This window comes from Poecilia reticulata, chromosome 22, assembly GCF_904066995.2.
Source record: "Poecilia reticulata chromosome 22, P_reticulata-male-v2, whole genome shotgun sequence".
Lineage (NCBI taxonomy): Eukaryota > Metazoa > Chordata > Actinopteri > Cyprinodontiformes > Poeciliidae > Poecilia > Poecilia reticulata.
Window position 1 is genome coordinate 20615207 of NC_088851.1, and position 27880 is coordinate 20643086.

General features: G+C 38.7%; 1 protein-coding gene across 2 annotated transcripts in view; it reads right to left on the minus strand.

Annotated features, from left to right (window-relative positions):
• The window catches only part of adck1 (aarF domain containing kinase 1), a 41251-nt gene extending 14631 nt beyond the window's left edge, over positions 1-26620 (minus strand). Inside the window, exons 1-5 of one of the 2 annotated variants that reach the window (XM_008400151.2) lie at positions 26503-26620; positions 25384-25522; positions 24344-24427; positions 7820-8023; positions 273-431 (exon numbers count right to left, since the gene is read on the minus strand). In XM_008400151.2, coding sequence (XP_008398373.2) covers positions 273-431; positions 7820-8023; positions 24344-24427; positions 25384-25522; positions 26503-26603 — 687 coding nt within the window. In that variant the 5' untranslated portion in view covers positions 26604-26620. The other variant, XM_008400149.2, reaches the window with a different exon arrangement.
• Positions 26621-27880: the final 1260 nt, after the last annotated feature.

Consider the following 27880-nt stretch of genomic DNA (forward strand, 5'->3'; position numbering starts at 1 on the left):
TGCATGCAACTCTAAATTGCATATGGGTGTGTTTCTCTCTCTGTGTGTGTGTGTGTGTGTGTGTGTGTGTGTGTGTGTGTGTGTGTGTGTGTGCGTGTGATGGATGACTATTTCACCCTTTGTGGTCCTGCATTGATATGGACTTGAGCCTCCATCGATTCCAGCCCTTTATAACATGAACCCAAACATGATGGAGCTGATACAGATAGAGGATGTATGGCTCTACGGTTCAAATAGTGACAAAACAGAAAACCCCACCAACTCAGACTCACCTCAATCACCATTATATCCTTGGAGCTTTGTCGTTGGACTTTGGGGTGCTGGACCTTGACAGCTACCGTCCTCCCATCGTGCAGGACAGCTTTGTGGACCTGTGCTAAGGAGGCGGCGCCCTGAGGATTCTTCTCGAATGAAACAAATAACTCAGACAGCTGCGGGAGAACAGACAGAGAGAGGGAGAAAATTGCAACTCATCGTCTGGTCATATGTCAGATGCAAAAAGCTACAAATGCAGGTAAAAATCAAATTTACATTGCTAATTTATGCACCTTAGATTTTTCTCCTTGGTGTATTTACAACTGGGTGACGGGCATAAAACAAGATTAACTACACGTGTCTTGTATATACCACGATAACAATGTGTCCCCATCCATCCCTTTGTTTTCTACTGATATAGTTAATGGTTACAAACAGGTGTATTTCATGTTGCAACACTTCTTTTGATAAAAAAAAACCATCAACCATATGAATATCCAGAGAGGGAACCATGAGTACACAGATCCAAGCCTGCAGCCTGATCTCCTCAGCCCACCAGCACGTCTCTATCACAGCATTCAGCCCCCAGTTTGTCCTCAGAGCATAGGTGGTCCCTCATTAGCTGCCACTGCTCTCCGTGGACTCCCAGAACACACACAGTAATTAGTGTGTGGGTTTGAAGGTTAAACAGACTTCCCGAGGGACCTTCAGTTATTAGAAACGACTTATTGTGTACTTGGGAATCTAAGAATCGCCCTGAGGCTGCCCTGCTTCACGGAGACAAATCTGTTCAGTTAACAAAGGAAAAAAGCAACATACAGCCTCGAGAAAATACTTTTCCCTCAGCGCTGCAGCAGCTCCTTACTGACAATGTTGTTATACACAACGACGTTAAGAGTGAAATGCATCCTGAAGACATATTTAGACAAACACTTGAACTTTGAAACAACATTTCAAATTCTAAGCAGATTATCTTCTCCTAGGTTTGAACTGGAGGAACTGTGAATCCTCATGTTTTTTTGTTTTTTCAGAATTGGCTTGCAGGACTATCATTAGCTTCAACCGTTGACAGAATCAGTGAAGTCACAAAAAAAACGTATAAAATGCATTGTTAGTTATTTTAAGAAGAGTCAAAGCTGAACATGTCAAAGCAAATGTTATGTCAAAGCAAATCACTAATGCATTGTTTTCTCAAACTCAAACAATTTCTTACATAATTGTGATATCTATGTTAACAAAAATAACTGACTATTTCCCTCATACCTGAGTATGTAGGAAAAAAGAAAATAATTAGTACCTTTTTTTTTTTTTTTAAACACCAGGAATAGTTATAACTCCAGAAGCCATCAAACGGACCGTCATGCGGCAAAGAAGGTTATTCATTCAGGTCTCATTCCTCTCCATCTCCTCCAGGAACCTGTGTTGTATTCTTAGAACAACCATCTATTTTATTGTCCCCATCTCAAACCGGTCCGTAAGTGTGGAAACACTCCCCTGCTGTTTGCGCAACGTGAAAAGAGGCTAATTTGAACATGATGTTGGCCCATCAGGTGCAGAGAGAACATGAGCCCTGCAGAAGATGCCACCAGATATTAAATTATACATCCAGCATGAGCTGCTGTGCGGCCTCAGCTGAGCTATTCATTATGCAAATATGCTAAATGGAATGAAATTGTCTGCACCCACCAGTGTCTACACAGGACGACAACAACAATCCAGTGGGATCTGACATGCCAAAAGTACTTTCATGGGTTAAGGACACGTGTAATTTCTCAGATGAGCCCATCAATTTAAGCAGCAGCCTGAGCTCAGAAATCCCAACAAGATCCAAAAAGGAACTCGGATCAACGTGACCTAAGAGAGGAGGGAATAATATGAATGTTTGGAGCTCTCTGCCATGCGGTCACTGCTCATGTTCAATTCGGCTGTGGAGTTAATAAACATGGTAATGCATGCGATTGGGCCCTGCTCCCACAGGGCAGACCCTCAGTGACATACGTTCCCTGAAATGAGTTATGGCACAAATAAAATGGCCCCCGAGGCACCGCAGTTGGATGGAAACACATTGGTGTCTGTGTCAGAGGAAAGGTGGCCAGTTTGGCTGCTGGCAGTGAGCCACAGCCCCAGCTGGCTGAAAATACATAAATCATTACAGAGCGGAGAGAAGAAAAAGAAAGAAGCAGGAAAAAGAGATTGCTTTGCAGAAGTTGGAAAACTAACGGCCCTTTCAAGGGGTCTTAATGCAAACCTCAAAGCCATATGAAAAAATATATACACACATCCCTTTCTTGGCCTGCACTGGATATATATATAAAACACAGCCAAATTATCTAATAAATGTAAAATTTTTCATATTAAACATTAAAGAAAGCTTCTAAAATGCAATGTTCAAAATTTTTTTAAAACATCTCTATTTCAGGCATTAGACAGCATGTTAAATGTTTAAGTCATGACAGGACAATAAAAAAGGGACAAATCAGGTTGTTTTGAAAAGTTATAGCAGAATACCTTTTATGTCTACAAAATGTTTAACCACACTTATTTCCCCATCACAACAAATAGTTATTATTGTTTCCACTTCCAAAGTGATCGACATCCATCCGTACTGAACCAGAGTTTATCCCCCTGGAGTCAGAAGCCTGGATGCTTTACTTTCCACCACATTTCATCAGTCACTGAACTCATCACGATGTTGGCGTCTTCCATCTGCAGCCTCCATCTTCTTGCTCCCACAGGGGGAAGAAAACCTGGCAATCCTCTTCAAAAGAGGACCCTTTGCTGTCTATTGCAGGTGCTTGTCATTAAAAAAAGCTTCTGGTGTCCCGATTAATAAAGATCACTTTTGTCCAAATATCATTTAATCTATCAGCTGTATGTGCTTAGTGCAGAACTTTTCTACTTAAACAATACTGTATTTCTCCTCTCCGTGCTTACTCTGCAAGGATTCATTGAGATTACCATACCTTTCTATAATTAGAAGTATCTGTTGGTAATATGTTTAGACTAAACATTTTCTCTCTCTATCCGCCCATACTAAAGCATGTAAAATAATCTGAGATCAATTCTGGGATTAGCTTTGCTTCTGTCTTGGATAGAATCACAGATAGAAGTTTAGTGGCCGGTTACACTTTCTTGAACAAAGTGACTGACATATCTACTAGCGCTGTAGTGATACAATAATCTCACGATATGATAAGATACACAATATTCTGCTCACAATATGATATATATTGCAATATTCAGCAAACGATACAATTCAATACACTTTTGCGATTTTCTGAAAGATTTTAGAGGGACAGAGTGATTTTGGTGACATTTTGTGACTGTTATAGAGTTGGACTGAATTAATTTAACTGAAAACTGATTAAAAGCACCAACTACACAATACCTGGCTCTGGTTGGACATGGACACAAACTTAAAGTCAACAGCTGGACAAAATGAATCAAAGTAGTGGTGAGAAAACATGTTTCTTTTAATTGAAACAGTACAAACTGTAGCTTACATGCATTTATAAAGTAAATAAAGAGCACCAAGTACCCTGCTCTGAATAGTTTGATACCTTTTTAAGCTTGACACTTAACATTTGAAGGAATCACTCTAAGACTGATGACTCTCCCGGCGAAGCAAGCAGTGAGTGAGCAAGGCGACAGTTGGATGTTACGATACTAGCGGATGAATATCAATTTATTTCTAGGAAAGAAAATATCGATATATATATCGCAAATATCGCAAAATTGATATTACACAGCCCTAATATCTACTGCTGTAATAAGTTGATTTTATTCTCGGTAATCCTTTTCACACATACCTGGCCCAGGGCTTCTGTGTATAGCTGTGTCTTTTTCCTGGACTATTATCCACTGCAATTAGCTTGTCTCCGTCCTCTTTTATTTACATCTGCACCTGGACTACAGATTCTCTATTTAGCTAGGCCAAATAGTCAACACAATTATTGCTATTATCAACTCTGTATATGCATTTTTTTAATTCCCAAAAAAGTATGACAGGTTCTGTAATCTTGATTTTTTTTTTCTGGATTTTATTACTTTCTAAATCCATAGTTCTTGTTCAGTGAGATTTCTTCTCCCCACTGTCACCCTGTGCTTATTCAAGGTAACAGTGGCAAAGATGGATTGTTGGGAAGTAACAGAGAGAACTGCTTGAACTTGCTTAGAATGGGCAATTAATCAGTTCAATCAGACTGCTCTGTATCGTTCTGAATTGAATTGGGCAGCATGTTACTAAATCTACATTTGAGTTTACATTTAGGCTGAATTGGAATGAACTGGATAGATCTGAATTACTGGGTGGTAGATGTGAACTGGATTGTTTTTCTATGAAATACTTTTAGATTTCATTTGTCCTGAATTGGCACCAACTCAACGCATTGAGTTTTACAACACAGCTCTGTGATACATCATGCTTTTTTGTTTAATGCTTTGATTTGTCGATCTCATTCAAATAACACCACATAAACAATTATAAACACTGATAGCAAAACAGGGTTTTCCAGCACGACCAGTGTGCCTCCACAATAATCCGCCCCCTCATGTTTTTTGTTTTTGTTTAAATTTTTTGGCTCATTTGGGATTTTATCAGCTTGGGAACGACATTCCACTTCCTGAAAGAGCCACGTCCACAGATGTCCCCACACCCACACTGCCCAACCTGAACAGCCATGTTGCCATCATGTTCTCCCGAGTCACGCCTTTAGTACCAGCTAAGTGTGACATTCGTCCTGGCCTCAGTTTGGTAAAACGACATATTGTGCAGAGCGGGCTTTTCAGCAGATTCGCTGCAGCCAGATCTGCACACAGTAGGAATGCATATGTCACCACAAATGGTGCTGGAAACAGCACGGCAGCTCTACGCTCCACTCGATCCTTCTACATGACAAAAAGGCCATGTTGTAGAAAAGAAGCATGCGCGGTGAAACGGAAATGATGCTGGAGCGGCGGCCGCTTCAGCTCCGGAGCCGCCTGGTACAGCTCATCAGCGTCGCTTCTTTCCCAGCCACTTCAGGAGGGAGGAGGGCTGATTCATACCATTCCCCCTGCTTTCCACATACAAGAGTTGTATCATTGCCTTTTCAGGGATAATGACGCCCCACGCAGAAAGCAGGAGAAATCAAACCCAATGAGCACCTTTTGTAAAACGCCTGAGAAAAATATGATGTATTGGTTGTACATTAGAGGACGACTCTGAATAACTGTACAGATATAAAATATAAGATGAAACTTATAATTTGTGCTCTCCCCCTCCCCCCTAAGGGCTTTACAAAAGTTCCTCTGAATGTTGGAGATGCAGCAGGTGCACTGCTGTAAACACGGTTTGAAAATCAAGTGGTACTAATAATTAGCCTGCAAGTTGGAGCTGCTTCCTACCCTGTAAAAAAATAAAAACCTCAAATAGTCTGTTTCTTAATTAACTGGATGCGAGTGCAGTCGCCATAGAAAACAACCGCATAAAAGTGAAACTATATAAAACTTACATGTATAAACCAGGCCATCAAGTTTAACAAAAATATGTTTTAAAATTTAATTTTTCACATTTAATCCTGTTCACTCAAAGTATTCGTTTTATGAAATTGCACTGCCCTGAAAAATCAAGCATGACGTTGTTTTGAGACTGGAAAAAAAAAGTTTCTTCGGGATATATTTTTCCAAATGACACAGATGATTTTGTAATCTAAAAAAAATAACTATATATGTTCTTACATATGTCAATGTAAAAATTCAAACCAGCTATGTGAAGCTGAAGTGACAGACTGCTGTATTGTAGGTGCACAACGGTATAAATCATAGATCCTTCCTCCCAGCAGCTGTCAGAGTCTGTAACTGCATCACTGCCTCCAACTTACTCAGTAAGTGTTTGCATACATGCTGGTATTTGTAGTTATTTTGCAGTTATATTCTCATTTTATATAACATTTCTTCTGGTATCTGCACATCTTGGCTGTTGCACAGTTTTTATCGTCACTTATTGCAATATTCTGTTGTTTTATGCTCAAATACATATTTTGCTTGGATGAAAGAATGCTATTTTTAATTACTGCACAGTATTTATGTTGTAACTTTGCCCTCATGTAATTCTGAATTCTGAACAATAAGGGGCATTTCTAATCTACTCTAACACCCTTCGATGGAAACAGTAGCCACTTTCAGCAGTGAAATGTGTTTTGCTTCATCTATTCCAAAACCCACTTGAATAGTTGTCCTCCTGAAACGCCCAGCAGTGTGAAAGTTCATACCATAAGTGATCCAACAACAACAAAAATATAAAGAATGAAGATATGATTAACATGTGCAGGCCGAGCTGTGTTGTTCTGACCTTTTTCCTGCAGAACCTATTCCTTCCAATCCAATGGAAAAGATTGAAATAACTGAGCGAAATATACATTTTACTAGATATATTTAGCAACAGAATAAATTTCAGTCCAAACTTGATGGTTTTATGCAACTTGACTGAGGCTGCTGATTTAATGCATCTAAACAATGGGAACAATAAGTCCACTTCTTTACCACACAGCAGAGGGGAGTGTGTGTTAGGAGAGGACCTGTGTATCTGAGTATAACAGAATAATTGCCTGGCCTCCTGCAGGCCCTAAAAGGCTGTCATAACAACCAGTTTGAGAGCAAACATCACACTCTGTGCCAACAGCTGTAACAGCTTTTTCAGCTTATAAAACCAAACAAGGACACAATGTCAGCCTGGTCCAGTTCTGGTTTATTTGCCCTCTATTTTCCCACAATCCACAAAGTGCCCACGTGCAGACAAGTGCACATTTAACATCAAATCAGAGCTCGTCACAAAGGAGCCTCACGTGCCAAAAAGTGCAGATGTAAGTGCATTAAGGGAAAATTGGGAGCTCAAAGACATACTTTCCTTTTACAGAGAATAAAGTGCTCTTTGTACTCTTTTGTTAAGGCAAATCTCACTTTGCTTCAACTGCTGTTATTTGTACTTGAACCTGTAGTTTCTACAATAAACTGTCAATCCAAGCTGCTTTCACAATGAGAAACTTCCCGTATTTTACAATAATATAACAAACTGGATTGGTATACAGCAATGCATACAGGCTCCTGAACGCCGCATAAAAATCCAAGATTTCCGTAAAATGTTCAACGTCTTCTCCTCTTCAATTTACACCACTAGTATAGATGCAATGTTCATGAAAACACCTTTCTTTCTCTAACCTTTCAAATACAATGCTATTGAAAAAAAACAAAACAAAAAAAAAACACTGGGATGGCTGTACAGTTCAACAAATATGTTGCATTTGCTCTGAAAAACTGTGACAAATTATTTTGCCAACGTTAAACATGTCTGACAACTCTGATCAAATGCTGCAGTAGTTGTGTCTCCCACAGAGCAGAGACTTTAGGTGACAGATAGGAGTTGAATCATTAAGAATTCAAATCTGTTTAATTAGTATAGCTTTCATCAAAAGGTCTGTATTTCAACCGGCTGCAGGACTTCACATCACGCCAGACTTTGCGCTGCATCCAAACTGAACCGACTGTGGTGCAGAGGTGGGAACAATCAATGTCAAACCACATGTACCTCCTTTCCAAGATCTTCTCTGATGACCTGCTGAATCTCCTCCATGGTGCTCTGAGGAGCTCTGCTGTGGAGCACCTTCAGGGTGGAGGTGTACTCTTCGGGCAGCAGATAGTCCAAAGCACCAAGGTGTTGGCCTACTTTGATGAAGGTGCCCCGGTTGGCGCAACACAAGTCTCGAAGGCGCTCTGCTGATCGTCGATGCACCTACAGGAGATGGAGTATCAGGATAAAATCTGATTATTGTGCAAAACACATGATAATATTTTCTAATCGGTCTGAAGAAGAAGCAAGCAGTTATGAAAGGCTCACAAATCAAGATCGAATGAAATCTGATAATCTGCAGCACGCAGGTTGAAAATGGTGTCTAAAACCTTTCTATTTCATTTTCCTCCACAAATAGGAAAATGATAATAGTTTCTTAATGTATCCAGCTTTGTGCTGGAAGGCATCATCACACTGAGACAGAAGAGGGACAAACACAGAGACTGTGTGCTGGTCTCGTTTCGTCTGTCCCATTTGAACCAGCTGGAAGTGATAATGCTTATAGAGAGTTTGTCTCCGGAGACCCGTGCAAATAAAAAGGCGTGAAATTAGCTCCCCTTAACCCTGGTAACCCCCACCCCACACACTCGCACACACAGCTGACTCCCACAGGAGCGTTTGACACCAGTGTCATCTGGCCGATGATGACAGCGCAATGACAGAAACAAGTCACCAGAGATTACCAGATGAGCCTTTTCCGCTCAGAAATGCATTTTGCTACAGCAGCGCCACCTTCTCACACTGGGGTGTATGGACCACTCCTTCAATACCGAAAATAGCGGCTGGAATAAATAATGTTTCTAAAAAGACACAAATGAGGTATTCAAAACTTCAACCAGTTAAAAAAACCACATAAAAAAAAAAAAAGAAAAATAAAGATTCCACAAATACATCTGAGGTGCATCTTTTGAAAGTAATTTTTATTTCAGGAGAAAAAAATATTCTGAATTTATGGTTGAAAAAGATTGCATACTTGATTTGTTTTATATTTTATATTCTGAATAAAATCTCATTGTAAACTTTGGCAGTAAATGATTTAGTTTTGTTACTAAACAAACTTGAACGACTAACATAATGTGATAATTAGAACAGAAAACTTCCTACAATGACTCTGAAGGATGGAAAAATTTTCTCGTATATCTTCATTTCATGAAAAGTACATAATGCGTTTCAAACCCCGCTTAATCACTTAATCATCTTTCCATTACAACAATCTGGTAAGGCCCTCCATTGTTTACTGATCACTAACTAACTTGTATCTGTGCTCCTGCTTTTGCTTTGTAGATTATTATTATTGCCCATTACAATAATACACTACTGATTTCACATTCCATGTTAGAAACTTTCATTTTACTCCAGGTTTGTGTTAAATCAATATTTCATAAACTCTTATGTGATGTGTCTCCCATTTTGTTATGTCCTTCGAGTCAGGTCTCAAAAACTGTAAAAAATGCAAAATTGATCAAGGGAAAACAATAAACTGATTTTTTTAAGTGTTCAGAAGATTAAAAATAAACTGTCCCGCTATTGCCATCAACAAAAATGAATTAAACATGTATTTATACTTCATATTTTTAACAGGAAAAATGGCAAAACAACTAAACAAATAAAAATAATATTTATAATATTAAGTAAAGTAAAAAGTGCACTTGGTGGATTTGAGATTAAAAAAAAGAAAAAAATCCTATAGGCTTTGTTCTTCCTTTTAATCTGCATAAGGGCCTCTATCAGAAGGCCTTTCGACTCTGGAACCATATTGTGAGCAGAGATTTCAGTTAAATCTTTACGCAACTCTGGAAAATGTTGCATTCAGATGAGATTAAATTAAACTGTATGAACCTTGCAGCTTGTTATCATGATTACTTGTTCACAGAAGATTATGTCATCATCGTGTCAGTCTGATCAACAGCCTTCAAGGGGCGAACTTTAAAAGCTTGTGACTGGAAACGCGTCCTGGAAGCTGATCAGACCCAAAGTGACGTCGACTCGTGGTTCGATCATCAGATTGATCGCTGCTCTTCCTCTTCTCTCCTCTCCTCCAGTAATCAGTCAGCTTTGTTGGATGAAGGCGGGCGCTCGGCTTGAGGATGACATCACCATGGCGATGCAGCTCCCTGAAAGCCAGAGGGGGAACGCTGCTCGGGGATAGGCTGGCACCCGCCGCCGCCCACCACCTCAACACATGCGCAATCGAATAAAACGGACTATTAGCGATTGAGACACAAGGGTTAATTTGAGAGAGACACGGGTTGGTGCAGAATGCCTCACAGTGTTTCCACACTCATTCTCCGCACTCAGATGGTGATTTGAAGGAAAGAAGCAGCTGCAGGAGTCTGATGCTGGGATGGATACGAGGCCGAGGGAAGAGAGAGAATGAAAAACAAAGAAAACTGTACCTTTAACAGCGTCAGATACTTTAATCAAAGCATCATTTTGATTATTAGCAATAAACAAAAAATCTCTAAAGCAGGACGTCTGCAACTGCTTGATTAATTGGTATCCAGGGGATTTAGCTCTACAGCTGCCAAGGAAAAATAGTTTTAACTCTTCTCCTGATTCATCTGCAGATTTATAAAAAGTGATAGTTTAAAGAAGACTGGATCTTGTTTTTTTTTGTCTGTCTGTTTATTCTGTTTCTGTTCAAACATGGGGACCTCGAGGCCAGCTCCCTGTGGAGCCTGACGGTGGATGGTCTTCAGCTGCCATTAAGCACAGATGGCAAATTGTTTTCTAGGAGTGCACCCTCCCTCCTCCTTGTTTTGTGCACTTTGATAGTGTTGAAGGGTAAAGTCAAGAGACGGAACACACTGGGCAAATCAGTTCAAAACAGATCCTCACTACAGGGATGTGTTCGATGATCTAAACTCATCTTAACGATAAAATAAACCTCAAATTAGTCTAAATATTAAAGGTTAGATAGAAAAATTGGTACCTGATATTATCAGAAGTAAGGGGCAAAAAAACAACAGCATGAAGTTACTATATAACAAATAAATATGGAAACACGTTAAGAATGCAACTCTTTGTCTCAAGAGTCAGAGGGGTGGACATGTGTGCAGCTGGAAAGCAGAGAGCAAGCTCCAGCTGCAGTAATTGATTTCTGCAGCCTCACCACGACTAAATGACTGGGATTAGTGGACTATGAACAAGACCTATTTATTACTGGGATGCTCATGATTAGCTCGTTACTCAGTTCACTGGGGCTCATCTCTCCGCCTGTCACTGGGGAGGGGAGAGGCTGTGCAGTGTTTGTGCTGAGATTTAAGCCTGTACGGTCAATAAGGCCTTGGCTACAAGTATTATCCAGGCAAAGCAACTCTCAAAGAGTCCTCCTGCGGTTAATGCACATGCTCTGCTGCCCCAGATGATATTAAAAATGCATTTATTCCAACAAAGCCCACCAGAAACATGGCAAATTGAGAAAAATTTTAAAGCCGCTTGTTACGTCTTTGAGCCGTCGCAGTGTTGCTATGATGCAGCTTTCTCGTTGTAATATCCTGAGAACAGCCAGAATGTGGGATCCAGGGGAAACTGTCTGGGAAGCAAAGAAGCGAGAGGGCACAGAAAGATGGAGGGTGCTGATTTTTCCAACAGCAGGCACAGTTAATTTCATGCTCTGCATTTTATTGTCATGCCCGAGTGGTGGTGCCTGGTGCTGGAAGAACGGCAGAAAGACTCTCTGCCACGAGGCGGTGGACGCTACGGATCAGTAAAAACCAACCAAGCTTCCAACAAATACAGAATACACTCCAGAAAGCCACCGTTAATGGTTAGTACAAATGTTTCCTCACCACGAGAAATATTTGAAATTGGTGGAACTAAATTATACTCTCAACCCTCATTATTAGGTCCACCAAATACTGAGGCAGTTTCTTTTTCACTTCACCAGGCTTGCTCACATCTTAGCAGGGATTTTGGTCCATATCTTTGTACAAAAATAAGCTTTGCTTTAAAGGTTTAAAGTCTCCTTCTTGGCAAGTTAAAGATCAAGTTCTCTCAAAGGATAGAGCTTCATCACACAGAGGTAAAGGCTTTACGCTTGTATTTTTTTTTACAGTTTTAATGATTATGGCTACAGGTAAGGGAAAGCCAAAAATTTGAAAATTTAAATATCACATTAGACCAACAAAAATTGATGTTTTAAGCACAAATATCAGGCTTCTGAAAAGTGTTTACATTTCTATGCACTCAATACTTGGTTGGGCCTCCTCTCGTATAAATTACTGCATCAATGTACCATGGCATAACGGCGATCGACCTGTGTCAGTATATAGGTGCAATGAAAGCCTAAACTGCTTTGATAGCTTCAGGTTATCTGCCTTGTTGGGTCTGGTGTCTCTCATCTCATAGATTCTCCATGGGGTTCAAGTTCAGTTTGCTGAACAATCAAGAACAATGAACACCATGGTTATTGAACCAGCACCTTTAGCAGTGTGACCAAGGTTCAAGTCCATCTACTCAAGAATTTTCTAGTAGATGGCTGCATTGACTGTGGACTTCATAAAACACAGTCGACCAACACCAGCAGTTGACATGGCACCCCAAAGCATCACTCACTGGAAACCTCACACTGAACTTCAGGTAATGTAGATTTCATGCCTATCCACTAGTCCTCCAGAGCCTGGAAACTTGATTTCCAAATGAAGTGCAGAATTTGCTTTCATCTGAAAGCAGGGCTCCAGACCATTGCACAACAGCCTACTTCCTTTTCTCCTCATCACAGGTAAGACACCTCTGACACCGACTCTGGTGCAGGAGAAGTTGATAAGGAGAATGCCACATTTGTAGCAGATGTCAAGATTTTGTCAGTGTGCGGTGTCTGGCCTGGAATGGATTTCAAGGCTGTAGTTGTCCCTGTTGTTGGTGCACCTTTTCCTACCGCACTTCTGCCTTCCACTCAATTTTCTATTAATTTGCTTGGAACTCTGTGAAGAACCGTCTTCTTCAGCAATTACATTTTGGTGCATACCCTCCTTGAGAGTGGTGTGGATGGCTGTCTTCTCAAGTTAGAAGTCTTCCCCATGATTGTGTGATCTAACACACATGAAAATATGTCTCTCCATTTAACACAATGGTAGGGATTTATTAGAAGTTTAGAGAGCCACTTAAACTGTTTAAACATATTAGTAGCTGACCTGAAAAAGAAAATATTGTCTTATTAAATGTAGGACAGAATTTTGTGTGTTCAGAAATGGTGCAAATATCCATGGATGTAATTTATTTAGTGAGATATGCCTTGCAGTCTTTCTTGGGCAGAATTACATCTTCTATAATTGATTTATTATAGAAGATTTTATGAGAATAATATGAGAGTTTTATCAGACGTTTGCAATGTATCTGTCCAGTGACCTTTTGTTTCCAGCGGTGTTTGATGTCTGTAAAATGAGCGCTATGATTAGTTGAATGTGTTGTGAGCAGGAACTGCGTGTGCTTCTACAAATCTCTCCAGAGAACAGTTTGTTAAGGTTGCAACTGTCATAGACAATACATGTCTGTGAAGTCAGAAACAAATAAAAGAGACAAAGGCAATTATTTTGTTTCCCCTTGCTAAGTTGCACTGAAATGTTTTCAATTTATTTGCCTCCACAAACCAAATAATTTCCTTATCGGCTGTTCTATGATTAGAAAATTGCTGTTGTCTTAATTTACTCCATCACAACAACATTCTAACAACACTGCTGAACTAAGGTTAAGCAATCTTCCCCTGTGATCATTGATCATTTACTGTTGAGTTAAATCACTGTGATGACCAGAACCTTTAAATCATGAGGGTCAGAGTAAGAATCCTCTTTTTTGTTACAGTTAGAGTAAGAATTATATTTTTTTGTTGCAGGCAACATCCTGAATTCCTTTATAAATGCTATTTTGAATACAAATCATATAAATAAGAATTCCAGTAACTTTTGAAATCCGAAAACTCAGCCAGCAGCCTGTTTTGTTACCCATTTAAAACAATTTTCTGTAAACCCCAATCATCAGGCTGAGATTTAACTCCTCCTTCAGTTTCTCCTCATTTTTATTCACAGCAGTAAACGGGGATCATCACTGCTGTGGCTGTCTGGCTTTAAACACATTCATGAAGCAAACACAAAAAAGAAACGATTGCTTAGAAACAAAAAACAGGATTAAATTGGTTTAGGCTTCACCTAAAAACAGCAATGACAGAAACAAATTGTAAACACAACATCTCTAAAGAAAAGCCAACTTTAGTGACTTTTTAGGTCACCATGGAAACAAGCATGTCCAAACCATGTCTCTCACCTCAATGTACTTGATCAAACCATTTTTTTAATGATCTTAAACATTTCAGCTTCATCAACACATTTCTTGATATGTAATCGAACAGTGAGGTGTGTTCAGGTTTAAGGGAGTGGGGAATTTGCCTAATTAAATTATCCTGCACATCATGTTGCAGTGCAGTGGCCACTCCTTTAAAAACACAACATGGTGTGATTTCTGCGGCACCCTGCCAGATGCCGCGGGACTCGTCTTCTCTGGTTGGCACACAGCAAAACAAAAAAAAGAAAAAAAAAAAGGAAAAACGAAAAAAAAAACAGCGACAGTGAAATGGAGTATTTACGCCGCTGTTACTGCTGGAGAGCAGCTTGTCAGCCATGATGTAACCACAGCAGGCAGTCGGGAAGCAAATGTTAAACGTTCCCTCCTCTCAATCATCCCTCAAGGATTTTCCTGCCTCGGACTTGTTTGGCTGATAAGCTGCTGCCATGAGCACGTCAAGGTCAGCAGTTATCTGGCCCCACCCCGTATTTACATAGCTTGTCCCTCACTAGAGCGAGAGCTCCAGGAGTGGTGGTGGACCCTTATCAGGGCTGAGCACACCCCTTTTCCCCCGTCATGATGTCCTGACTGATGCAGTCACTGCTGACATCTGCTGGTGGAAACATCTGAGTGCAATACCACCAGAGATTTGCACTGTTACGTCACTCTCTTTAAACTAAATGATCGAAACTCTAAAGCAAAGTCTTAAAAAAAAAAAAAAACAGTCTGACGAAGAGTTGCACCACATCAGTATAGCAATTTACAACTGGCATTATTTAATAAAAAATAACATTTTCATGACTTTTTTTTTTTATCCTTCATCCCAATGTCCCACCTGTGTCTCCTAGTGAGTACTGGGACCTCAGCTACTAAAAAAATATACAAGTCGTGGGCATCAAGAGAATTCATTCACATTGACAAATATGGATGGCTATAATACAAAAAAAAATAAAGTAAAACATCTTGATGTGTCAACTTTCAACATTAGAACTTTCACAATAGAACATTTTTTAAAAACACCTTATTTCTGTCCAAATATTTTCATATTTCATATTTTTTTCATGTATTTCTAACGCAATTCCTGATCTCGTTTCAAACCTTAGTTGATATTTCATTGCCGATAACTGTTTGCATCAGCCTACAGGTCGCTCCAAAGCAGAAAGGCAGTCAGTTCTGGCCCAGACCATTGGGAGACTGGGTGATTTTGATTCTTTACACTGAGACGACATCGGAACATGGTGTATCGGAAAGAGTAAGAGCTTCTTAAAGAGACAGCCAATTTCAAGGTATTATAGATGGTTATGTTGTGAAATCAAGTTTCTTTTAAGTTACTTTTTATATATACACAGCATTTTAATAATAACTAAAGATAAATACTTAATTGTGTTATAAAAATGGCAATATGTGCATGGAAAATATGTGACTCCCCTACCAACCAATCAGAAATGGCATTGGGGTCACATTCAGCAAACCAGAGCAAATCTAATCACAAGCCGTTTTCACTTTACTAGTTTTCTAAAACTTTTAATCGTCCCACTGAATGAAAGAGATTGAAGGTTTGACACCATCAATTGATAATGAAAATGAATTGTAGGTTGCAAAGCTTTCTGAGTTTTAAAATTACAGAGATTAATAATGATGATTTTGACATACACTGACATTTAAAAAATGCTTAAGCATAACACACTAAAAGAGTCCGGCAACGACAGGCGCTTAAATTCCGTAACAAAAGCAACAGAAAAACCCTGTAAATTCTAGACTCTAACAGGTAAAAATAGTGCACAAAAATCCGTGTAGGACGACGAAGTCCTAGTGCAAAAATGTGCGTGATAGGTGGACGGAGCCTGGTGCTGCAAGGTTGGAGACCTTGTCCAGTTAGGCGACGGGGCCTGGATAATACCCGTGTTAAACGGACGGCGGAGTCCGGCGATGACAGGCGATGACAGGCGCTTAAATTCCATAACAAAAACATGTTTTTATCTTTTTTTTTATCTTTTTCTTTTCATTTTCCAATACTGTTTATTCAATGTCACATGCTGACATGTTGCGATGTCTCAGTGTAAAGAATCAGAATCACCCAGTCTTCCAATGTAAAGCACCTTGAAATGCCTTGCTGCTGAAATGTGCTATACAAATAAAATTTGATTGATTGATTGATTGAATGATTGATAAAAAGGTCACAAGCTTCTCATATTTTGGAGATCCCAATGTTGGACTTACATTTTACCAACAGAGAGAACCTCACCCCCCAGCACGGGTGAGACAAAAGCTATACAAGACGGGAACCCTCCTCACATCACTGGCCAATTCCTGGGGATAAAGACTGTAATAGGGGCACAACACAGTGTGGACAAATTTTCTTATAACCTAAAACAAACTAAAGGAACAAGCAAAATTACTTACAGCATTGACATTTTAACAAATAAAACATACAGTTAAGGCGCTCACTATTGAAACATCTGTTAAACATGTTTATCGGCACAGTGTCCAATGCTCAGACTTGACACACAAATGAAAAACACTACAACAAGTTCTTGAAAACGAACAGCATGTTAAAGCAAACGAAAACTACATGAAAGAGAAAGGCCAGAGGTTTAAACATTTCAATTCGAAGACCTCCCAAGGACCAAGTCTGTGTCTTTCTTTCATTGTTATTGATTTCTCTGCAAGTGCTTCCAATTAATTTCCATTCATTCAGTATTCAAATGCATTTACATTAAAAAATAAACATTACCTTAAATCTGAAACTCTGTCTTTTCACACTGCAATTTTGCATATAATAATGTTAAACAAAAAACAAACAAACAGTCCTGATCTGGACTGACTGGTTATATAAACGACCACTGATTAGATGATCTTGTGCGGATGATTGCAGAGCCCTGCAGCAATTTGTGATCGTGTCTGTATTTGGTGGATAAGAGAGTAAATCACATATGCAAAATATATTAAAAAAAAAAAAAAAAAAAACACAGTAGAGCTCAGTATCAGAAAAGCTGCGGATACAGAGCGTGATTTGTTGTTCTCTGGTGAAAAGTCACTAATCAGCATCAGCCGAGGCTCTGATTTCCTTCCCCTCGGTGGTTCTTTCATATCACAGTGAAAACCTCAGACATATTCAATGTAACGGGGGCAAAAAGCAGCGCTTTATCTTTAACCTTTGGGTGATGCTGAGACAGAGGCTGCATAATGCTGTGCAGATGTGTCGAGTGAATCGGCGTTTTTGTTCTTTTCATCTCAGCCATGAAAAGCCACCTTCAAAATGGCTGCTTGCCTGAAGCTACTCTGCCTCCTGCAGCTGAGGAGGCAAAGAGATCATTAGACGTCACCATCACCGGTTTATCACATCTCGCTCCGTGCTTTGCTTTTCTCTCCATCAGATAAATGAATTTAAACACCTGCAGTGTATCTTCATCTCCTTACGCCTTTAGTTTGTTTCAATAATCTAATCTAAAGTCTCTCTCTTTGTATGCCATCACAGCGTTTAGAGTCCATACTGGTTCATCATGGAAACAAGAAAACAATACTTTCTCCAACATGTGACGTACCAGTATTCTTCAATTAAATTTTGACCAAGAATCACTATTATTACAGATGTAAGTTTAAGCAAGTGGGATATTCCTTTCACCTGGAAAAAACTTCAACAAAAAATATCGTATCCACATTTTTAGTCAATGCCAGTAATTGAATTTAAAGAATTTATTTTCCCATCCAATGTTATCTGAAGAAATTTAGACATCACAAAGTAAAAGTAAAACACTTGGAGGACATTGGGTAAACTTAGATCTTATAGAAAAATGAATCAGCAATCTGATTCATACAAACCCTAAATGTGATGGAGAAGCTAAAGGTTTCAAGAGTAAATCATTTAAAGGGCAATAAGAAAGAAAAAAACATTAATTTGTATGGTACAGTCAAACTTGACTGCAAGGTGTGGTGCAAAAGATTTCAAGGTCAAATTGTGATGATTATGTAATAAGAAGTGTACGATCCCACCTTTGCTGCTTTTGTTTTTTATTTTACCCGTTAAAATCAATCAAAGATTTTATAAAGAAATAAAGCAGACAATCATAAATGTGATGTTTAGAAGCTCCAACCAGACTGCACTCAGTTTTTCCAACTAATTGAAATACCATCTCTGACAATTTCTCAAATAAGTAGCCTAGTCACAAAAACTTATTAATATATTAACAAAAAAGCATACTTTCATATTTGCTTCAGATAAAGGTTTAGACATTGCTAGTGGGACATTGTTAGGCTGAAGCCATCAGATCCTGTTTTGCAGTTGCAGAGCAGCTGCAACGTAGAGAAGGACCATTTATCTGAGGCTCCTCCTGTTAAACATGAAATAGGAACCACCGAGGGCACATTACACCATCTGAAATAATCTGCTGCTGACTAACAAGGAAAAATGATCAGTATGAAAGTCAGGCCCCCTTTTAGTCAAAAATTGGCAAATTGGTCATTTTTTAGTGTGCTACAGGGGAAAGCTTGTGGCTTTGCTGGATGTGCAAATTCAACAATGAGTAAGATTTTGCTTAATGACTCATATGCACTCACTTGCCAGAAAAAGAAAAGTATCCAGAAGGAATGGTCTGATTGGGATGTAGTTTGGTTGCCCTGCAGACACGCAGTAAGTATATAATTTCTAGGAGAGTAAAACCAAGTAGACAGATTAGACAGAATCAGAAACACCTACTGCAGTATGATAGAAATTGTAATCTCTGCTGTGGTGTTTATGGTGAACCCATCCTCTACCAAGCGTGGCTGTTGCTGGTCGGAAATAAAAAGCTTTATGAGCTGAAGGTTAAACACATGAAGATCCCGCTTTTAGCAAAACACATTCTGCTAATAGGACCAGCGGTAAAGAAGCAACATCAGGGTTTTGATTTGCAATTAGATCGCTTCTGTTGAAAATGGACAGTAGACAGAACTAACAAGCAGCTTTATCTTTAAAACAAGGCGACGTTCAATTACTGTATTTTCAAATCTCTATATTCAAGGCGAACGACCCCTCCCAACCTCGCCCGCAGGCCTCAGTCGTCAGTCATGCATTATTCATTTGTATTAAGTAAGCTACATTTAATTTCCCAATCATGTGTTGGCATGACTTGTAATGAGATGCTAATAGAAGCCTGTACAGCTGGAGAGCGAGAGAGTAGGAGAGAGACAACAGTGAAAGAGGACCAGGAGAGGGTTGCATAATCAGTGCAGAGATAAAGACCTATCTCCATCGCACAGCACTCTGTGACATTAATGGTGCTTCTGATGTGCATTTTAATCTGTCTGATTGTTTTGTCTTTGATTTGACTCACTGGCATGAAGAGCTGAAGAGCAGGTGGAATGACCACAAAGGAATAAAGGAAGGAGTGCAATCCTAGGATACCGCTGTCAACAACATAAGACATAATAAAACAGAAATAAAACAGGAAAACAAAATTAAGCTCACCTTTGTTGTTCTAGACCAGTTGGGATGTTTTACTTTGGAAGGCATTTAAAAAAAAAAAACCCACACACTTTTACCCACCAAAATTCTTTGCACATTGAGAAGTTCAAAAAAGAAAATATCCAGTTTGCAAAAATAGAAGCGGCACTAATTGAAATTATTTCAGTTGTTAGAGTAGACTATTAATACTGGCTAAAAAAACAATCAGAAAAAAAAACATTACCAATTTGAAATCTTTTACAGTTTTGTCTTTTCGCTCTTTTACATTCACACTAGTGTTTCTAAAAAAGCTGGTTGACTTTTTATGCGAGTCCCTTATTCATCAAGCCCCTATAAATTAAATTTGTCTTAAAATTGCTAAAATTCAAACCAAATATAACATTCTGGCCCATATCCATTCAGGGACAGATTATGTAGTTAGGATATGAACACAAATGGGTTTTTTCACAGGACAACGATACCAAAGACTTATTCAAATTGGCTTTAGATTGAACACAGCAGGATAACTTTAACCCTCTGGAATTGCATTTCCAAACCCCTGACTTTTTAACAATTTAAAATCTATTGAGTACACTGAAAGAGCACATCACCCCAGTCCTAAAGTCCTTAATGGCTCCCAGTAGCCATACTTTAGCTAGTTTATAAATCACTGAACAGCTTAGCACCAGAAAACATTAAAATCTGCTGTTGTTGAATCAACCTTCCAGACAACTCGTGTCTTCTGGGCAAAATCTATTCTGCATCCTCAGAATCAGAACCAAACATGGAGATGCAGCATTCAGCTTTCATGCTCCAATAACCTGGAACAAACTTTCAGTAACTGTAAAACAGCCGTAACGCCGAGTTCTTTTAACTGAACACTAAAAACCCATTTGTTTACAGCTCCCTTTGACTGTTCCATTTATTATATTAATTGAAACATTTTAGTCCGTAGTCCAACTTTTCTTTATGTCGCTGCAGTGTATGTTATCATCATGTAAAACACTTTGAAATTTGCTATGCAATAAAACTTGGCTTGTCTTACGCAATTTTTAGGACCTTTTTTCAATAACTAACCAAAGGGTGTTTGAATCCAACTTTTGTCATCTCAGAAGAAGTTTTAATACGGTTAGGAATGATTTTAAACTATATTTGACTAAGTCATTTAGTCAGCATACTCTGATGAGATTCTATAGGCATGTTCCAGCTCTCATTTGGCAGACTTCAGAGTGTTCGCATGCTTGTTCTGTGATGCTCTCTAATTGGCTGTGAATGGCCCCTCGGGTTGCGCAGGGAAGCCTTTGATGAGGCTCTGAGACTGGCTGCTCAAGTGGCTTTTGAATCAAGCTCTTCAGGAGAGGCTGAAAGCAGCTGGCTGCACCACTGAGCGATGAACATGCAGCCAGGATGACGAGGAAGAAGTGGAGGAGCACTTACAGCAGCTCATTAACCATGCAGTCAAACAAGTCGGAAAGAGGAAAATAATTTTAGAAGTCAGTGGGTGCTGACATAATGACTTCATCTGACACGCAGGATTTACATGGTTTTAACCTGCTTTTTGATATTGACTGCCTGGATTATAGTAGATGATTTCATGAAGGATTAGGGATTCTGCAGGTCGTGTTTTTTTGTTTGTTTTTTTACAAAAATACAAGACTTTCAGATGCGGTGCACCTACTGGAGACCTAACTTTATGCCTAGTGATCTTTTTTTACTTGGTTGACTTTGATCACATTTCTAAGTAAATAAAGTCCAGTGTGTGTAACTGTGGAGAAATGCACAAACACTTAGATCTGCAAGACGACTCTGCCGGAGGGCCGAACAAAAATGGCGTAAAACTCAACTTCACGTTTATTATGATACCTATAAAGACAGACTATGTAACCATCACTCAACACTAAACATGCAAAGGAAGTTTTTTTGCAGACGTCATAAACAAAAATATTAACAAAGCTCGAGCTTTGTTTACGACATGTGACAGGCTCATAAACCCTCCTATGACGTTACCACCTTAATTCCAATCTAATGCAGCCTGCAACAAGTTTTCCAGTTTCTTTTCAGAGAAAATTAAAAAAAAACAGAGGATTAATTTGAACATTCACTCTAAAGCCAGTACCAATGCTGTGTCCAAACAAAACAAATGCAGGAAAAATTACCTAATTTCAACTACTTAATTATAAAATCCTAGAAGAAATTATAAGTCAATTAAGCTCAAGTTCCTGCTGTCTGGATGTCCTATCCTCACATTTCTTTAAGAAAGTCCTGCCTGTTGTTGCTAATAATCTGATCCAAATAGTAAACTCATCGCTCTATTCAGGTGTTTTTCCCCAGGCTTTGAAAACAGCAGTTATCAAACCACAGATAAAAAAGAACAATCTGGACAAATCACTACTGCAGAATTACAGGCCGACCTCTGACCTCCCATTCATCAGTAAAGTTATTGAAAAAGCTGTTTAAACAATTAAATAACTTCCTAACGATAACCATCCTCTTTGACTCCTTCCAGTCTGATTTCCGGTCTCGCCACAGCGCAGAGACTGGCCTAGTCAAAGTGTTTAATGACATCCATATAAATATGGACTGTGGGAGAACCACAGTGCTGGTTCTGTTGGACCTCAGTGCAGCTTTCGACACTGTTGACCATGACATTTTACTGTATCGACTGGAGAATCTGGTCGGACTCTCCGGTCCAGTGCTCAACTGGTTTGAATCTTACATATAGAACAGGGATTTCTTTGTTTCAATTGGAAACTTCTCATCAAAGAGGTCAAAGGTCACATGTGGGGTACCCCAAGGTTCAATCCTAGGACCCCTTCTTTTCAATATTTATATGCTCCCACTAGGTCAGGTTATAACAGGAAATAAGATCAGTTACCATAACTACGCGGATGATACACAGCTCTACATCACGATGTCACCAGGTGACTCTAAACCCATCCATTCACTGAATAGATGCTTAGAACAGATACAAGTGTGGATGTGCCAAAACTTTCTCTAGCTGAACAGAAACAAAACTGAAGTTATTATCTTTGTACCTAAATGAGGGCGAACTAGAATGAATACACGGCTTCAGTTATTACAACTAAAAACCAGCGATCAGGTCCGAAACCTGGGAGTAGTGATGGACACTGACCTGAACCTTCAGAGCCACATTAAGACAGTCACAAAGTTGGTCTTCTATCACCTGAAGAACATCTTTAGGATTAGAGGACTTGTGTCTCAGCACGATCTAGAGAAACTCATCCATGCGTTTATCTTTAGTCGCATTGATTACTGCAACAGCATCTTCACAGGTCTGACTAACAAATCAAACAGCTGCAGCTGATCCAGAATGCTGCTGCTCGCGTTCTCACTAAAACCAGGAAGATAGAGCACATAACACCATTTTTAAAGTCCCTACACTGGTTCCCTGTAGCTCAGAGAATAGACTTTAAAATACTGCTAGTTTATAAATAATTGAATGGCTTAACACCACAATACATTAAAGATCTGCTGTTGTTGCCCCAAACTTCCAGACCCCTCAGGTCTTCTGGCTCTGGTCTGCTCTGCATCCCCAGAACCAGAACCAAATGACGAGAAGCAGCATTCAGCTTCTATGCACCACAAATCTGGAACAAACTTCCAGAAAACTGCAAAACAGCTGAAACACTGACTTCCTTTAAATCTCAACTAAAAACCCACCTGTTTAGAGCTGCATTTGAATCGTAATCAATTACGAATTTAACAATGGCACTTGACTTAATGTAATGTTTTGATTCTATGTTGCATGACTTTGTGTTTTTGTATTTGTTATGATGTAAAGCACTTTGAAATGCCTTGTCGCTGAAATGTGCTATACAAATAAAATTTGATTGAAATAATTGATTTGTAAAGGTTTTTTTTCCCCCCCAAAAAATAAGACAAGCTTGTGTTTTCTTTTTTACAGGATGAAGCAGACTTTATTAAGTCATTGACCTATTATCTCTACCTGTGGTCCTTTGAGTCAGCAGCAGAAAAACTTAAGAATGAGCTGCAGCTCTGAAGCCTCACCTCTTTGACTTCAGGATAATTAGGAGCTGAGCCTCCTCCCTGGAATAAATCAGCAACATGCATTAATTCTAATCAGCGTGTTCAGTCGGGCTTGACCGGCGCAGCCCGAGGGGCAGGAGCACTTGTCTGAGTGTTTGAGTCCCATCCATGTGGCCAGCCATGCTGAACCATGCTCTTCAAGGTTCACTGCAGAGTTCCTGCACCATCACCAGCAGTAGCAGAGCAGGTTATTTCTGCAGAGCTCACCTGAATAACCCTAGCTGACCTTTTTGACAAACACTTGCAGGAATGATGCATCTCATCAGGAGACGGCTAAACTCACCATGCAAACTGCTGATGAACAAGTAAATGTTTTTTTTGTTTTTTTGTGAGAAACGCTGACGTAGGAGCAAGTTCAGCTCTAGATTGTTATAAAAGATGTAACATTGATTTGGGTTATTAATGGTAGATGCTGCAATATCACAATACATAAATACATTCATTCCAAATGTCTCTGTGGCCTTTAGCTTCTTGGATACAGTAAGAGTCATCACAGACGTCATAGTCCAGAGCATAAAATCATAAAAATACACCCATCAGGGATGATTGGCAATCTTGTCCAGAAGATGGCGCTACATGTTTTTATTCCTTTTTTCTTGAGCGCTATGGCAGAAAATAAGCAGGCAAAGATACCATCTAAATGACTCCACACCAAAGTAGATTATTTCACTTATTGTATAAACTAATCAATTTCTATAAAAACTAGTTCTTACCTTGGACTTGAGAGTCCAGTACTCCTCTGTGCCGTACTCCACATGTCTGAACGCTGTCAGATAGTCGAAGCTGATCACTGCTGTCTGCAAACACAGGAAAAAATAGGTGAGCTAATTCTATGCAGTTTTTTTGCAACATTAAACCAGACGGTCTTCTAGATTAGGTATGTTTAAGACTTTAAAAATATCTGTGTTGAGTTAAAGTAGTTTTGCATCGCTAAAAGCAGGTTTATGTCCCAAACAAACAGTCCAATCTCAAAGCTACATCTCATCAGAGCTGTTTAATCATTTTACAAATATTTAGTCCCAATGAGAACATCTTAAAGACAATATAATGCAATGCCTTATCTACACACAAGTGGCTTATACCATCACATACACTATATATTTTGCTGATAAAAATCATATCACATGTTGGAGTTGTGAATGCATGTTGTAGTCCAGATCTGAGCTTAAAGACTGCTTTTTATTCTCAGTATGTCCCAACTAAAAGTGCAAACATTCACCTTGACCTTTATAACCCCAGAAAAGGCCTGAAATCATCCAACTCTATGTTCTAAGTGCAATCAAAGGAATCAACCCAGAGGGAATAAGGCTTTTGCAGAGGCAAGCCTTAGACTCTGGAATAACCTGCCTCCTGATATCCATGCTTCAGCATCTATGTAATCAACTAAATCATTCATAAAAAACTAAGAAAAAACAAAAAAAACAACAAAAAAAAACATTTGTTTTTCAAATTTGGTTTCAGGCCAATGGGGTCTTTTATTTTGACGTTTCTCCTTGTTTTAGCATGTTGATACACACATTTAAAAAAGTGATTTATGCTCTTTTCTGTTTGTTTTAAATAGTTACATATATAAAAAGAAACAATGTTATGGCTGGTGTTTCATAAAGCTGGTTCACAGAGCTCATCCAACCTACAAAAAAAATAAATAAACATATGAACAATAACCTTTTCTGCCTACAGTCACCGTGTCTCAGAAGATGCGATCAAACTCAAATCAGACATAAATGTGAGAATATTTATGATGTGAACTCACGGCAGATGCTGCTCGTCCGAAGCGGATCACACTCAGGTCATTGAGGTCGAGCTGCCTGTTGTAGAGGTAGAACCCCGAGGAGGCGAACACTACTGTGGCCAGAGATGAGACTTTTAGGAGCCGGCCCGCCATTGGAGACCTGTAGAAGAAGAAGAGGTCCAATTAGTTCACATTTAAAGAAAGAAAAAAAGAAAATTGTATCTTTTTTGTAAAGATAATGGAGAAAGAATTAATGAAATTTGAAGATACCAATAAAAGGCAGACATCAGTTTCAGAAAACACCACCACTCTGATTGTAAAGCACTTACACCAGAAGCTAAATCTAGCCACATGAAAATGTCCCTCCTAAAAACAAATATTTTACGGACTTCTGCAAGACTTGGATTTTATAAGTAACTGAAATTTGTGGTATAGCTGCTGGTCATTTAATTTCATAATTTCATGAATATAAACAAGTAAAATATGTCCTCTGTGTATTGTGTAGTTGATCTAAATGTGAGTTTAAGTTTGTGAACTAAAACTATTGGAAAATTAATAATAATAATGGGGAAAAAAACTGAGATGCTTCCCGAATGCAATGTATCATGAATACATCCTCCTTATTAAGGAACTAATTCCAGACTGTTTTAATACATTCACTGCCTTCCATTCAAAGAGTTACTCATTTTAAGGGCTTTTGTTTTTACGCATGCTGTCAGCTGAGCTTAATTGATAAATGACGGGTTGTACTCATGAGTGAAACCTACTCTTCTCTTCCGCACTCACCCCAAGAAGGAAGAGACAGGCTCCGGTGTAAAATCCCACTCCTGATAAAAGCTCCTCCACAGCCGTCTAGCAACGGGTCTCAAACACCATCTTTAAGTTGTGTCTTCACGAAAGTACCATATTTTAAATGACACAAATAAGTTTCAGTCCGCTGGCAGTGTTGACCTGAACGCCTCTTGAACATCTGAGTTATGCAACCACTGTTTGGTAAGTGCTGTGAGGGTCGGAGCGAGCTAACAAAAATAGAAATCTGTCACACAAACAGACACGCACAAACACTTAGCTATCTGAAGATAGAATAACAACTTCGCTAAAAAATCAACCACAGCCTGCGCATCGCTCTCCTTCACTTACCGGTTTGATTTGCGACCCCTTAGCCGGGTTTTCGAACGAAAAGGAACTCTGGGTAATGTAGTTTCAAAGAAAAAGGTAAGAAATTGATTCAGATTTATCATTAAGTCATAATATCACCCTGAGGCATTAAGACTATGCTCAAACTACAAAAATATTTTCTAAAGGTATTTAGGTTAGTACAGTAGATTTTTACGTTTTCTTTTACGATGATTACGGCAGTTTTAAACTACATTTCTGGTGACCTTAGTGACGTATTAATGTGCGTCTCGGTCAACAAAACGTATTCGCTACACCAGTGATAGATTCACATGAAGCTCGGAAATCCAACGTGTCATTAAAAATAAAGCAAAACTGCTTTAGATAATATTAAAAATATCAACATATACGTAAAATGTATGCGTTACTTGGAAATACAAAAGAATTTCGAATAATAAATAAAACATAAGATGTTCAATTTTGTTAATAAGTGTTAGAAATATTCCTTGAAATGTTCTTATCAAATATTTTTTTTTTAGATTAGGAGGGCAATTTATTACTTCCACACAAAAATTTAAAATAATAGGCGAGGAAACATGTGCTTACTTAATTCAAATTAGACAGGTGTTTGTTTTCATTTTTGTTCAGAAATGTAACAAATATTTATCGTAAAAGAAAAACTAAATGCTTGATTTTCTTTCAAAATAAAAAAAATTCTTTAAAACTGAAACTAATGGACAGATATTAATATTTGCACATTTCTCTGAAATTTAAAAAAAATAAATAAAACATGGCATTTTGACAGCGTGGATGTTTATTGTTGGGCTCACAAATATATTATCAAATGCAAAAAAGAAATGAAAATTAAGTTCAAAATTCACTTAAAATATTAAAATGTTTGTGAAAAGTGTTGGAGATATAGTGATTTAACGTTAAAAAAATTTAATGCTGCATTCACTTAATGCAACATCCAAATTTTCACTTACTTGAGAATTTTGCAATAAAGGTCGAGTTTAGTATTTTTATTTTATTTTTTAGATGTAATAACATTTCCCCAATATTAAGGTCAATTTATATAGTTTTCATGATATTTACATTTCTTACATGTACTTAGAAGGAAATAAAATTTTCCATATGCATAGCAATTTCTTTTCCCTGGATTTTTCAAAAAATATAAAAAATATATGATAAAAACATATGCACATGGGTTGCAGTGTCCAAGTGTACCTCATTGACCATTGAAGATTGACACCAGCACCTCTCACGCCCCCAGAAGGAATAAAATATTTTTTTTTTGTCAAATGATCGTGATTAAATGTAGATTTAATGTGAACTCTTCTGCTCCAGGAAAAAGTATGCATCCACTGCATGGAGAAACACCGACGATGAAAGAAAATCCAAG